Genomic DNA, 15,686 nt, shown 5'->3' on the forward strand with positions numbered 1-15,686 from the left:
CCAGATAGTCATAATTACCCATACACTTCTTTAATTTTACAACTCGACCGTCATTTTTATTTGTATTTTTATGGTAAATCATTAAATTTAATACAGAAATTAGCAAAAAAAAAATATAAGGGGGCAATCAATCATTATTCATGACACGCATTTATAAGTACAGTTAATAAATTAAACAGTAGCGTATAATTGAACTAAACTAACTGTGAGCAGCGGGCGAGACTAATTTTTAGTAGGCGGTTTTACGTGGTACAGACAGGTGTTTTATTTCGAGAGTACACTGCAAGAAGTCGGTCAGCGCTTCTCCCACTGTAATTTGGAAATAAATGCAATATTAATTTAAATATAACGATTCAACTGTTCTTCTTCTTCTTCACTTTCCTTGTTTTTCATTTTTAGTATTTACACAGAGTTTACATTCAAGAATTATATAGATTATTCAATAATTGTTTAATATTTTTAATAATTTCTTTTGCATTTTTCAACACATTTTGGCGTTGTAACTTTTCCTCCAACCGGCAAACTTTGAGTTTGGCAAACAATTGTCCATAAATGGGCCTTGCACTAGGCAAACGCCGAATAATTTTAAGCGATTTAAAAAAAATTAGAGTAGCACCTAATAAGTGTGGACTTTCTCTGTATTCATTTTCCATGCCTGGGCTGCTGGGGGTGTGGCAGTATTGGGCAGCTCTCGGCTCTACATACTCCCCTTTTTTCTCGATTCAGAACTTATTACTTCGATATTTCCATATTGGCTATCACTCACATTCAATCAGTGCTCATTCATTCATTCAGTCAATTCATTTCATTCATTCACTCACTTAGCCTAGGTTCCTTTCGACTTCTTCATTTCGCTTCCTTAGTACAGATTAATATAGCACATGTGTAACTTTCCTCGAAATTTTTGCAAAGAACTAAAACACAAAAGTCTAAAAATTATCAAAAAAATATGTGTGGTTGTGTGTGTTTGTTAAAGTTAAAAAACCTTTACGCATTAGAAAGTTCTTCATGTCGTGACTAGGCAAGTTTAAATGTGTTGTTTTTCTAACAATGTTCTCCCTCATGTTATCCAAGCAGCAGTCTGATCCCCAACAAAATAGTTATATATATCTATGTATATAGAGGGGATTATCCACTGGCAACTCCCGTGTCGACATCGCATGGTTTAAAACTCGACTAAGCGCTCGATTTTAGTACGTCTTAGAGCCGTTTCGTTTGTTTTTAGTACGTTGTGGTTTGGTTTTAGTGCGATGTTAGAAGTATTTCGTGGCTGTGTTAGTTCTCTTCGCTAAACTGGAGCACTTGGAGGACATCCTGGCACTCTACAGATGCTCGTCGCCGTGGTATCCATTCCTCAGTGGCTGCCGCTCCTGCGAGTGATCCGTTGGCCGGTTGCGGTTAAAGAAGCCGCACTGTAGGGGTAAAATAATAAGTTATTTAATTAAGTGAAATTTTTATCTCACATTCATGTCAAACTCACCTTGTACAGCAGCCAGACAAGCAGCAGGAAGATGAGGGCTCCGGCACAGGCGGCCAGGACGACGACCCACAGAGGCACCACATCGGGCACCTGGAGCGGTTCCGGTTCCGCCTTGTAGAAGATCTCGTGCGTCTTCACGATGGCATCCTTGGGCGCTCCGATGAAGGGCAGCAGGGTGACATTGGCCACCGCCAGTGTGGACACATTGAGTGGCACGTTGGAGGCCAGCTTCTCCATCGTCTTGGCCACCATGCGTGCCCGGATGGCCACAAAGGCGGCGTCGCCGTCCTCGGTGCCCAGATTAGTGACCACACAGCGGATGGTCTTGCACTTGGCCGACTGGCAGGGTGACTTCAGGTCGATCTGTTGCGGCTTCTCCGCCTCCTCATCCTTATCATCGGATCTCCGCAGGCGGCGTGTGCCGGAACTCGAGCTGGAGCTGCTGCTGCTGCTCCAGTGTCCAGGTGTTGCCTGCTGCAGGTTGTCCTCGTCGTAGAAGTCCTCATTCTCGCGGCCATAGTAGGGTTTGCTGCCCGAGGAGTAGGTCACGTGGTGGGTCTGATAGCCACCGGGTTGGCCACTATACTGCGTCTGTCCCTGGTACGATGTCTGTCCCTGGAAGCCCGGATTACGAGCTTGGAACTGGGCCTGATTCTGGCCCTGGTAGTGTCCCTGGTTGGCATTGGCTTGGAACTGACCCTGGCTTTGGCCCAGACTCTGGCTGGGATTCTGGTATTGATCCTGACTCCTGTACAGCTCGCTGTCCACATTGCCTCGATTTAGGGTGCCCAAGTCCAAGGTGCCGGTATGGAAGTTGTTGTTACGGCCACCAAATTGCGATTTGTCGTTGAAGGTAACCGGGGATCCCAGTCCCGATCCGCCGGAACCGGCCAAAAGGAGTTGCTGATTGTGCTGCTCTGCTGGCCAAGTTCGGTAGTTGGAGGAGGAGGAGGACGAGCTGCTCGTGTGCTGAACTGGTTCGGCCATCTGGATGTGACCCTGGGTGCTGTGGCCACGCAGCTGTGCCGATGGAGCACCCGAGGAGCTGCTGGTGGACCATGTAGTGAAGCTGCTCTGATTAACGCGTGGTTCCTGGACCGCCTGACTGGCGCGATCGCGATGCACGAAGGATGCATCTCCCAGTGCCTCCAATGTGTCCTCCTGTCGCCGTTGCTCCACTTGCTTGGGACTCAATTTGTCACCCGCATCGGTGCTATTGCTGACCAAGACTCCTCTTACGAATCCATCACCGCTGGCCTTCTCAATGAGAACACTGCCACCGCCGGAAGCCGAGGAGCTTGACGATTGACCAGAGGCCTGGGCCGAATTCCAAATGGCTCCCTGGGCCTGCAGATAGGACTTCTTAACCAGCTTCTCGTCCAGCAGCAGATTGTACTCATTGAATGCCACATCGTCACACTGGATCTTGCCCCCGGTCTCTGGTTGATTCAACAGGTACATCAAAGGATCCCCGACGATTGTCTCGTGGGGCAGATGGATGAAGACCTCCGCCTCCTCGATGATCGACGGACGATTGTTGCGAATCTCGTAGATGTGCACTACCTGCGGTCCAATATCGTCCTCCTTCGTGGCATTCTTCAAGTCCAAGTAGTCGTCGGCCTTGTACAGCTGGTAGTCCGGCAGGGAGGTGCCCTTGATGTCCAGATCCGTGTCCACCCAGATGCCCACGCTCTGCCGGATCTTGTTGTCGTAATCGGAGCCGGGTTTCTCCAGATTCGTGGAATTGGCCTCCCAGTAGAAGTCGTAGCTGGACGAGCTACCGTACTTCTCCTCCGGCACCAAACTGATCTTGAAGTGTGCCTATAAAGATTACAAAGATTTGTATAAGTTAGTATTAGTTTATACAAAACTTAGAGATAACAAACTTACAATCTTTCCAGACTCCAACGGGTTTCCAATGTCGCACTTGAGTGTGTGGTTGTTCTCCGGAGTGGGCGGCGAGCATGTGATAGGCGTGTCCTTCTTCTCGCCCAGCTGCTGCAGCTTCCTGAACTGAAGATCCGGCGGGGTGACCATGTAGAAGGCAGCCTCGAAGGCATCCTCATTGGTGTTCGAGATAAGAACCTCGATGACCAGAGGTTCGGGCGAGCCAAAAAGATACTTGTCCACAGTGCTGTTCCATAACCAAGAGAGAGTTATTACTACCAGGAACATCTGAACGAGGTGATACCCTATGACTTACCTGACTTTCAGTTTGAGATCTGGTTCGCAAATGTTGTCGGGTCCACAGTTCTTCTGAATGTTGATGGCATCCCGCAGGACGATCTCACGGTTCTGATCAATCACCGGCTCAAGGATGCTCCTCCGGTTGCGAACCATCGGGTCCAAGGGACGACTACTGCGCAGATTGTAGCGGGCTTCCACCTCCAGAGGCGTCAGCTTATCCTGCACCTTGTCCAGCAGATAGACGGTCTCATTCAGGCAGTACTTCTGGCCATAGTTCAAGCGGATCGTCTGATTCCTGATGTTCTTGCCCTCATCCCTAAGGAAGAACATGCGGGGATTGGGCAACTTCTTGGCGTCCAGCAGCCAGGACACATCGAAGTCCAGTTGCTCGGGCAGATAGCGACCCGTGTAGCTCCAGCAGGTGGTCAGCAGCATGCATGGCACCTTCTTGTGATCCCTCTGCAGCTGACAGCTCCTGTCGTCCAGACTGATCAGCTTCGAGTTGCTGGCGAAGCTGGTTTCGGCATTAACTGCGGCCACCGGTCGCGATTTGAAGATGAACACCTGGTCGGAGCTGTAGGCGCCCACGGCGAGATCCGGATAGGTATTGCCGTCCATGTCCAGACCACCGGACAGGGCGAAGCCAAATGTTCGCGGATAGGGAGCACCCTCCACCAACTGCTCGGACTTGATGATCTGCGACGGCTTGGCCAATGGACCCACCGGCGAGCCATGGAAGATGTAGACCACGCCACGACCCTCGGGTCCATCGTAGGGAGCGCCCACGGCGAAGTCACCATAGCCATCGCCATTCACATCGCCCAAGGTGGTCAGCGCCAAGCCGAATCTACCCTTGCTGAGGTAGCCATCGCGAATGTGCTCCGTTGTCCAACGCTTCTCCTCGGTGGGACCACCCTGCAGCAGGATATACACCCTGCCCACATCGTATTTGCCCTCCACGTTGTCGGGATCCGTGTACATGGGCGCACCGATAAGCAGATCATCTAGACCATCGCCATCCACATCGCTGGTGGCCAAGGAGTAGCCAAAGTACTCGCCAATCTGACGACCCGTGATATTGAAAATGTTCGCCATGTTCCAGCGATTGATGACGATCCTGCCCACGAGATTGCCACCTCGGGGCATTCCAATGGCCACATCCTCGCTGCGATCGCCATCGAAGTCACCGGTGACCATCGAGTAGCCCAAATAGGAGTCATCGTTCAGCGAGGAACTCTCCGAGGTGGAGAACACCTGGTTCTCCGGCCTGGTCACGTCGTGGGAGCTGGCCATACCTGTGAATCAGCGGAAAATTCTCCGATTATTCTCCGAGGAAGATAAGTCCGCTCTATTTCTGGTGTTTTAAGGTGAGTTGGTTTGGCCACAGTTGCGGTCAAAATAATAGTATATTACTTTTTTAATTTCAATTTACTATTTAATGCCAATATCTAGTTTTGTGACCGCAACTGTTGGCGCTTAATGGCTATGGGCATGCTGGGCAACAACAAACAACGAAATCAACGATGATGGGCACATGATAAGATGGCACATGGACCTTTTTTTTTTGCAACTACTCCCAGCCAAGGAAGCCACAACAACAATTACCACAAGATACTACGCTACGGTTTTGGATGATTACGTGTGTGTGTGTGTGTGTGTCTGTGACTACAGGGGGCACTACAAACGGAAACATGCTAAGAGAACGTGCAGAGATTACGGTTAGTTAGCATTCCCAATTAGTACAGTCAAGACCAGATATAAACTACATGCACTACAGCTGTAAGCTAAGCGGGTTTTTGGGCGAGACAACAGGGACGACTTGGTACAGGCAGCAAGAGAAATAAGAAGTATTTTTCATTAGGTAATCTTAAAAATATAATTTATAATATTTTCATCATTGCAGTTTAATTTATTTAAACTTGGTTTAAATAACTTGGATGTTTAATATAAACTTGGTTTATTAAACATCACTTTCATTTCTTAATAAACATTTACTTTAAACATTCTCCAAAGTCACGAACCCCTCGATTGAAAAAATACATTGCATACTTTCAGACAGCTTTGAAATGTACTGAATTATGTATTGAATTATGGCCACTATAACCATATAAAGTATAATCTATATAATCTCTTTTTGCCGTCCCGTGACTCCTTTGCCACCCCTTTAGGAAAACCCCATAGTTAGGTGAAAGAGAAATTGTTTTATTTTATTTGTTTAAACAGCTAAATAAAAAGAACTTCTCTTTCGCCCAAGTTTCCCAAAAAGAGCACAGTTGTTAAGGCAACAGCCATTTAAGCAGATTTCAGCAAAGCAACTTAGGTACTAAAAGTATCTTTTTTTTGACCGCATGGAACCACAGAAGTTAGGAAGCGAAGCTTTCATCTATAGAGTTTTACTGCAAACCATCACACAAATCTATAGAGTTTGCTTTATTTCGATGGATTGCCAGGGGTGTTTTCTTATATGCATGATGGATGTTGGATAGAGCTTTCATGAGGTTGAGATGGTATTTTATTTTTGATTATCAGACACCGTTAATGCTACTCTCATTTGGAGTTTTGTGTGTGTGAATGTATGGGTATGGGTGTGGGTGTGTGTGTTTGTGTTTAGGTACTTTTTTTTTACGCTGGGTTAATGTTCGTAGGTACAGTTTCGGTTGAGTTTTGAGGCAGTGGGTGAGAAGCATAGTTGCTGTTTGTATTTTTGGTTTATTTGATTTTTTATAGTTTTGGCGTTTTTTTTTTTTATTATTATTACCTCCAGTGCCGAAGGGCTGATAAAGAGGCGGCTTAAATGGAAACCTGGCATCGGGCGGTATCGAGTAGGTTTGTCCTTTTTATGGTTTTTGTTTTTTTTCGGTATATCGGGAGTTTTTTTAGATAGCAACATTGGTTGTTGGGGAAGATTGTTGATTGGGATACGGTATTCGGTAATCGGTATTGGTTTACGGGTTTCGGGTGATCGAGTGGTGCGGTTCGGTTTTTTTTTTGGGAATCGGTACAGAATGCATATCGCATTTTCATATCAATTTCGGTACAAAATCGCATGCATTTTGCCCCGACACACACGGGATATTGATTGAGTGTAGAGTGAGACAGAAGGTGGAGGAAGGAGCAAAAAATATAAAGAGAAAGAGAGAACATAATTTTGATTAATCAGATCAGGAAGAACATGACGCGTTATACGGTAAAGGTACAGTTACAGTTACAGTTATAGATACGATTACAGTTACAGTTACAGTTACAGTAGAAATCGTGTATCAAATACGGTACAGTAAATGCAGTAAATGCTAAATTCAATTGGGTTAAGTATACATTAAATTACGATTAACACTAATACGATTTACGGTTATAATGCTGACTCCTGCTGTCGAGTTGTAGATGATGATATCGGAGTTAGCAAACTTTTGATTTGTATGTACCTTTCGGTACAATTTCGTACGGTACAAACTAGTTAGCTTCTGGGAGCGACAACAGTGCGACGTTAGGCCAATTGGGGTTAAACGAATTGGAGGACAACAACTCGACAACACAATATACATACATACATGTATATGAATGTACGTCACAAAACTTAGGTAACTTTATTCGTTTGATAAGTGTGCACTTAATAATTCTACCTAAAGTAACCAATTGATTGGCGCATAACTATTACTTTTGTAACTAAAGTTTAGTTATATATAATATATTTTGGGAAAGTATAAGCTCTTTCAGATGCACACTTATCGTTTTTTCTTAGCCAGTACAATTTTACAAAAAGATAACGTTTTCATATATAATTTTATCCTTATACCTAAGGATATTTTATCGACTAGACGACACTACAATGCGACATGCACTTAAGACACATCTAAGATACAGCTTAATTCCATTGGCATTCCATCTTCTACAGATGCACATTTTATTTAGCCCGCTTAGATCTACGGGATCGAGTGTTAGAGACTGGAGAACATAGGTTCCCTTTCGGAAAATGTGTATTACGGTACAAACATACATATAACTAGACCCATATTATTTGGACACTATCCATTTGATTTCGTATCACTGTGAAAGTTACTTAGGTTACGAACTTGCTAAAGATAAAAAGTGAAAAAACACACGAAGGAGTGGGAGTAAGATAAACTAAACTAGGGGATACTATGTTAATGCAATCACTTTGATTTTGTACATCGGAAGGCAATCAAAATTCAATACTTTCGTGGGCTTCATAGCTAGGGAAAGGACGAAGACAAATGGGGATAACGAAATTCAAATTTCAAACCAGACTACGTGTGTGTTTGTTTGTGTGTGTGTGTTCGTGTGTTTGGGATGTTCTAGGGTTTACGGATATTACTTATAGTTCTAGCTATGTCTAAATACATTGGATCAATTTCGGTCGCCTCATTGAGACACGAGATACTAGAAATAGCAGCAACATCAAAATACATACAGTAAAGTAACTCGTCTCAAGAGACAAAAGGTATATTGAGGTACGGATAAATAAATAAATAAATAAATAAATAAGAAGTAGAACAACGGTACACGGTACATGTGGGAAAAACGTGCACTTACCTTGCCAATACCAACTGCCAGGTGCGCCGATGAACAAACGCGAGCCATTCTGCAACGGGAGAAAAGAGGTTACAAATATATGTATGTACATATATAGCTAGTTATGTACATATATGTACACATGTGTGTATAATAGTCAAATCGAATGCTGGGGATGCAATTGTGAATGCAAATGTTATGCCACGATCCCAACGAGGTGCCAACTAAACGTGCCCACGTCCGTCCGTCCGTCTGTCTTATCCGAATCATTCCATGCATATAATAACTCAATGAAGCCCCAAAAAAAAATACAAAAAAATAAAAAAAAGAGAGAAAAAGGGAACGTTGTGAAGATCTAGAGATCGGATGTAGTTAATTGACGCACTTGGGATACTCTTGAAATTGTTTGAAATATATGTCATGTATACTATAATTTTGAAGCAACCTATGAAGGTGTATAAAAGTATGCAAGAGTATGTTTTGATCTTTGATATTTTGATAATTTTGATATTTTGCTAAATTAGACACGTATACTAAAATACTCAAAGGGCCAAGCGGTTCTAGATGATTTATTTTAATATTTTATTTCTGATATTAAGGCTATAATTAACAATGCAATAACGATATCACTTTGGTTTAAGTCTTCACCCATATACCCCCCCGTTCTTTAATAGGGTGTACGGATACCCAATGAGTACTTACCCCATTGATCGCTGCACTGAATCCAGCCTGACACGAGCCCTGGCGATGATAACCCCAGTTGTCTGCAACGAGAGATGGAAATGCATCGCATAAGTGATTGGGCAAAATGGGGGGGAAAAAAAAATTGGAGGCTGGGGCAAGGGGAATGCCAGTCACACGCAGTTGACCATTTAGGCATTGTGCGATTTCATCATAAATGTTCGCAGGGCCACGGGGCTTTTAGTTTGCGAGAAAGGGGGGAACGGTGTGTGGGACAATAAATTGCAAATAATTACCGATGCAATGCAATAAATTGCGCTGCTATTTGTCAGACGCTGGACGAGAGTTGGACGAGCGAGTTGGAACAACATAAAAGGATTAGAGCGCGCCTTTGGGGCAAGATCGTTGCCTGCCACAGCGATGGACATTGAAATGAAAACACAACAATAAAGGCAGCCCCAACTGCCTGCGAGCGGCAAACAAAAAGATCAAGACGAGGCCCAAAGTGGAGACGGCATCCGCACACATATCCACAAACACATATTCACAAACACATTCACAAACACATCCACATCCATATACCCATGCACAGTCACACATCCTTTTGTTGGCCCCGCCTTTTGTTTGTTTGTTTGTTTGTCCGGCAAAGTGTCTGGCGAATGTTGCCTTGCTACCAAATACGAAATCACGTAACATCAGCAAAAAGATCAACAAGAAATAAAACGGCAGGAAGTCGAGTGCTAGGATACCCTATTGCAATGCTATCATGGTAGCTATGCACACTGCGCAACTTGTGGCGCCCCCGGGTGGGCGTTTTGCTATGTACATTGGGCGCAATGTTGAACTTTACCTTTAATGTAATGTAATAAAAACGGTATGTGATTTTATGTGCTTTACATTTACTTAAATTAGTACTATCCTGTATTTTAGGAAAGGGTATTTCCCGCAACACCAACAGCTTGATGTCACAAGCCAGGCCTCCAGCTAAAGAGGGGCAGGAAAGGGGGACTTGGAGCAAAAACAACAGAGAAATCAACAGGCAGATCGTGCGTTTGATCAAATTAAACGATAACAATTTGTCTCGAAGTGTTTCAATTTGAGCCCAGCGACAGCAGCGACGGCAGCAACATGTTGCTGCTGGCACCGGCAATCGCATAAGTCAACTCTTTTAACTCTTTTTTTTGTTTTGTTTTTATTTTCTTGTTTTGTTTTTGTATAATCGTAACGCACACAGGTCCTCGTACGTGAGCATACCCATGGCATTGTCTTCGCAGTTGTAGTAATTCCCATAATAAAATCGCCCCGTCTTGAATTACAATTAGTTTTTAGCAAGGGCACGCCGAGAACTGCGCTCCTTTGCCGACATTTCAACTTGGCTTGGTCACTCGACTCGACTCGATTGCTTTGTACTTTGATTTACCCCTCTTTTTTCTTGTATTTGTATTGCCCTGCGTTTCCTTTAACTATTTAGTTTGGCATTTTGTGCGTTAAGTTGGTATTTATTGCTTTCAGTGATGTCGGAATGTGCTCAACCAACCGACCGACTGTCAGGATGAATTGCTGCTGCTGCTGCTGCTGCTGCTGCTGATGTTGCTGCTAATCATTTCACAACAACAGCATTAATAACGCAACAAACTGGCCACTGGGAATCGAGTTGGCCCATTCGTGTGTGTTTAGAATCTATAAATCGCCCTTGGCTGGGCCAATTTGGTCGCGGATTGAGCAATCGCCTCATATGAGCTCATGCAACTGCTTCAAAGAATTATAGCCAATAAGGTGAGCATAAAAATGTAAAGCAAACTATAACATATTAAACAAGCATATTAAATTCCCCAAGTAAATTGCAGTTCATTGTAACAGTTTATTATAGTCTGCTTATTATGAGACTGCTATAAATTAAACCCATAACTCCAACTAAAATCTTTGATTTATAGTGCTATTTGAAGCCCCCTTTAAGCTTTAGAAATTCTAGGTCAATGTGAATTATATTCAGCTTTTCTCAATAAATATATTGTATTTGTTTTATCATGCCAAACGTGTTCGATAAGCAGTTGTTGAAAACTATCCCTGGAATTCACTTAATTATGAAACATTTTGCTCAATGAATCAGTTTACTACAGCCTCCTCAATTGACTCCGACTTTTGACCAAATGCAGTGTACTTTGCCATCATATTGTTGGCCATTCCACGAACCACTAAGCAAATAAGCTATAAAACTGAAAGTTGAAATAAGCAAAGCAATTCTTCCGTATGATAAACTAGTTCAAGAGTCACAACCCCGACTAATGGCCATATGCTAGCCCCCATATAGAAATATTCATACGTAAACACACATCCATATATATACATACAATATATACGGATATAGCTCCTTAAAAATCCGAAAGATATATGCATATATACACGCCAGTTGAATGCTTTGCATCTGCGAGGCGCTGCTAAAAATAATCACACCTCATCCAAAACTTTGCGGAGGAGGAGGACGCGAATGCCCCATGTGTGCTCGCACATGTATCTATGAATGTATGTATGTAGATACCTATATGAGCATTTATATAGACCTAGATATAGTCGGTTTAAAGCGATGACTAACCAAACAAATTTGGCAGGCTGTCCCAAAATCAACGAGAAACGAAAAACGAAAAACAAGAAAAGCGTAAAAATAATAAAAACAGAATAAAATAGAAAGCAAGGGAAAGTAATGTGAGGTAAAAGCTAGAAAAACAAAATGCATCAGAACGAAACAAATAAAAAAAAAAACAACTACAAAGCTACTACATCGAATTAAATATTTTTAGATTTACAAACAGAATGGATATGTTTTTTCAAGTTTTCCTCGGTGCGCATTTGTCGGCTGTCAAGTCGCATAAATCTTTCAGTCCATTCAGATGGTTGGGGATTTTCTGGGTTGCAAAGGTTTACGATTCGATCTGCCGTTGGTTTATGCCTCCAAATGACGTCAAATTAGTCACTTATCGCCAAGTTGTGTTGGAAAAATGAGAGAACATCGAAAACTTCACTTTCCAACAGCTGCGTTCTTAAAAGAAGCTATATTTCGATCACGATCGGATAATAAACTTTGTAATCCAAACATTCAAAGTCTTTTGAAGTTGAATCAACTTCTTCTACACTTCTGTACTTGCAAGCATATCCGATTTATTTTTTAAGCATTTAATAATTGAGTTACCTGCTTAAAATTTCAATTCTACAATGCAAGTAGTTGTAGAAAGTGTTTCAAACGTATTTAAATATGCTAACAATCTGCATAAAATTGACTCTTATTTAAAATTTTTTTTTTTTCCTGTATGTTTTTTTATAAATTGTTTTTATAACATTTTGTGCTCATATTTATTTTTTTATTTATTCGCCGATGGGATTTGCTAGTTAAATCAGTAGTCGTCACTCTTTTTAATGTCACGCTAGAAACATATGGAATCTACAATAGTTCAAATCAAATTCGAATACGAAGCGACAATCCTAATTTGAGAGAGAAAAATTCATTTATTTCACACAATGTCCGAGGAGAAGGAAGTTGAGGAGAGGGAGGTCGAGGAGACGGAGGACTTCCATGACATGGACTTCAATGACAAGGAGCCATCCTGTAGTGGAGCAGCTGGCCCAGCCAGGACGGAGCGCTTTGTGGTAAAGAAGTGGGTGGCACGCGCCATTTGGGCATGGGACGTAGCGGTGGACAACTGTGCCATCTGCCGTAACCACATCATGAACCTGTGCATCGAGTGCCAGGCGGATCCGAATGCAAGCCAGGACGATTGCACCGTGGCTTGGGGCGAGTGCAACCACGCTTTCCATCATCACTGCATCGCGCGCTGGCTGAAGACGCGCCTGGTCTGTCCGCTGGACAACAAGGAGTGGGTGTACCAGAAGTACGGCCACTAACGAGGGATATGGACATGAACCGGGGATCGGTGGTGGTGACATCTGTTTGCTGGCATGTGTTCAATGTAATTTAAATTAGAGTTGACTTGGATTCCCACGAAAAAGATTACGCTTTCTGGTCGGGGCAGTGGTTGCTGCGAGATGTCCTCGTGGGGATTGGCCCTAAAGTAGCTTTGTAGCTGTTCTAACTTGTGCTATAGAGACTGAACCGGCACGTGATCCTTCACCGGGACGTACAGCTGTGATGGTGATCTTTTCTTGTTTAATCAGTTCTTCGTAAGGTTCGGTTTCTCGGACTGCGGGCGCAGAATCGTGGTGTTCACTTCAGTGGAACATGTTCCAAGCCAACTAAATTGTGGCCAAAGCGATTGTGGGGCACTCTTGGGGCTTTTCACTTTCCCCAAAGTAGCCGTTATTCGATACGCTCGAGTATTACCAAAAAAAATATATAAAGGTAACTACAAGTATAGCAACAAAAGCCGAAGGAATGCCACAGAGACTGACAGTTTGAATTTCGCTTTTCAAGGGATTCCCTCTGCCGCTCGAATTACCGAATCACACCGAATCGGAGGTAGCCTTAGGGTCCATTGGTGTGGGTTAATGCTAATCCCGGTCCCAGTCCCAGTCCCACTGATCGATACTCACTTGTCCGGCAGGGGGAGACCTCGTGGAACTCCTCGAAGTTGTGCGAGGTGAAGCAGGTGCCCACGGGATCAATGCGGAACGCCCTCGATGGCGTCATCGTGTGGAAGACATAGCGCGGTGCACAGGCCTGCAATGGGAAATGGGGAAAATCATTGGAGATTCGAGTGCATTACACGGCGAGAAATGAGCTGTAGATATTGATTAATAACTAAGTGTAATCATTTACTACTAAGCTTAACATGCTGACTAATTTGTACATAGAATAGATATCTGAACTGATGATTTAGGGTGGCTATTTCCTTCTCTACGCATAACAATTAAAATAATATTAATATTTTATCATTTACATTACTTTGTAAAAATATTCATATATATTAAGTTGAATATTTATTGTGTTTTTTCCAGTGCAGGTGAGGGAGACGGGGGCAGCCATGGAAATTATTTGGTGAAGATGTGAGACAATGGCAGGCCATGGCAGAAACGGCAAAGGCATGGAGTGGTGGCCCTCCTAAAATGGCCAAAGCGAATTAACAGACCCCCTATCCCCCAGGCACAGTGGGACCACAGCTCAAAAAAGGATTAAATAACCTTGGATAAATTTAGTGCAATGATGGAACTTTGCGATTTATATTGTCATAAGAAAGAACTTTAAGAGCTACCAGTTATTCGAATTTCTGTTTTAACTATAACTTACTGATTCCTACTTTTTCACCCCACTTTTGTTCTCTAAATTCCTTTATCAAGTTCTGCACTTTTTCGCAGTCACTGCACCCACTGTGCTTGGGGAGTGAGTTAGCCTCGTCGCATTGGATCGCTTCGCATCCCAGCAGATCTGTGTGTTTATATAGTTTTATAATGTATAAATGGCTGGCAGTTGGACATAAAACACGCACGAGACTCGAGGTCTCAGCCATCTCTGTCGCAGTGCCGCTCCAAATATGGTCAGCGGTTTGCGGAGCTTGTGGCATGGGGCATGAGGCATGGGGCATGCGGCATGAGGCATTGGGCATGGGGCAGGAACAGCAGAGGGCAGAAGGCAGGAGGCATCAACATCAGCGTCAAGATCTTAGGCCTGGCCATTGTCTCTGCAGTGCAATTACTTTTACAAATTTATACATATTGTGCCATTTATGGCAACCAGTGGCTCTCTGTATCTGTCGCTTTTCCGCCCCATCCAACTCCTCCAACCGCCTGCTCCATCCAACTCCTCCATCCTTCCCCTCCATGCTCCATCTCCATGCTCCTGCTTTTGGCAACTCTGACATAAACTCAAAATGACGCGCTATCGCCAAAAATGCATGCTGATCGGATATCGGATGGAAGCGGCTGGAGAGGCTGAGCCATTCAAATGCCCCATTGAATCACAAATCTATGGGCCAGGCCATATTATGCAAGCAGGCGCAGAAACGGGCAACCGAGAAAAATATCAAAAAAAATAAATAAAATCACAGTCCAGCTATCCCTACACTGGGCAAAAGTTAGCTCAACTCTATATGAAATTATAAATACTCCAAAACTAGGGGTAAATCTCATGGGTGCTATAGTTTTAAACACACAGTTCCAGAAACAAAACAACCTACTTTATAGCAAAGCCGCTTTAATTTCCAAGTTTATTTTTCGGGGAACCTACATAATCAAGTGATCTGTTTAATACCTGAAGTTTCTCCCAGTGTGTGCATAAGAAATGGGCAAATAATAATAAAAACAAGACCCTGCGAGCCGCGACAGACAATCGAGTTGCCGCTGGGCAATCGGGGGAGCGTTGAACAATTCAATTGAAATTCCCAACAATTGGCCGCGTGGACCATTGTCCATGCCATGATCAATAAGTTAATAGCAATTTCCTATTAAAAACTTTATTATCAGTTTGGCCGGCAGAAAGACAGATTCTTTGGCCAACAGCGGGAACAGTTTGCAGTTCGCGGTAAAATAGTTAGATATGCAAATGAGGAGTGGCCGGTGGAGAATGGATCCCGAAACGAATGAAACAGGTCCCACCAAGTGGCTCTTCTTGCCGAGCATTGAAATCAAAAATTATGGTTATGAATATGGGTTTTGGCCAAGAGTGGGACTCTTATAAGTACGAAATCGCTACCATTTCCAGATGCCTTATTTATGGCCAAGTCATTTCGAACTATGGCAAGAAAGTTGGTTTATTGCACTTCGCATAAGTATTTTACCATTTTATGCAAACATTTAGCAATATTTATACGTTTTTTACCAGAGTTTATATTTAATGTGGTCAATATTTGTATGCTGACCCCAA

The 15,686-nt window shown here is 43.4% G+C and overlaps 2 protein-coding genes across 5 annotated transcripts in view; one reads left to right on the plus strand and one right to left on the minus strand.

The window, feature by feature from the left end:
* Positions 1–29: 29 nt before the first annotated feature.
* Positions 30–15,686, minus strand: part of LOC120456614 (integrin alpha-PS2) — a 33,009-nt gene continuing 17,352 nt past the window's right edge. For 3 of the 4 annotated variants that reach the window (XM_039643532.1, XM_039643534.1, XM_039643533.1), the window contains exons 5-12: positions 13,421–13,547; positions 8,900–8,961; positions 8,219–8,267; positions 6,426–6,500; positions 3,684–4,962; positions 3,371–3,614; positions 1,481–3,301; positions 30–1,412 (exon numbers count right to left, since the gene is read on the minus strand). In XM_039643532.1, the coding sequence (XP_039499466.1) occupies positions 1,323–1,412; positions 1,481–3,301; positions 3,371–3,614; positions 3,684–4,962; positions 6,426–6,500; positions 8,219–8,267; positions 8,900–8,961; positions 13,421–13,547 (3,747 nt within the window). In that variant the 3' untranslated portion in view covers positions 30–1,322. The remainder of the gene's footprint in view (positions 1,413–1,480; positions 3,302–3,370; positions 3,615–3,683; positions 4,963–6,425; positions 6,501–8,218; positions 8,268–8,899; positions 8,962–13,420; positions 13,548–15,686) is intronic. The other variant, XM_044006621.1, reaches the window with a different exon arrangement.
* LOC120456622 (RING-box protein 1B) lies at positions 12,295–12,868 on the plus strand. The gene has a single exon (XM_039643545.2). It carries the CDS (start codon positions 12,392–12,394, stop codon positions 12,773–12,775), a length of 384 nt encoding a protein of 127 aa, XP_039499479.1. The 5' UTR covers positions 12,295–12,391; the 3' UTR covers positions 12,776–12,868.

The sequence above is a fragment of the Drosophila santomea genome, chromosome X (assembly GCF_016746245.2).
Source record: "Drosophila santomea strain STO CAGO 1482 chromosome X, Prin_Dsan_1.1, whole genome shotgun sequence".
Classification (NCBI taxonomy): Eukaryota; Metazoa; Arthropoda; class Insecta; order Diptera; family Drosophilidae; genus Drosophila; species Drosophila santomea.

Excerpts from the sequence above, each read along its gene's own strand:
- LOC120456622 (XM_039643545.2), top strand. The coding sequence starts at position 12,392 with ATGTCCGAGGAGAAGGAAGTTGAGGAGAGGGAGGTCGAGGAGACGGAG.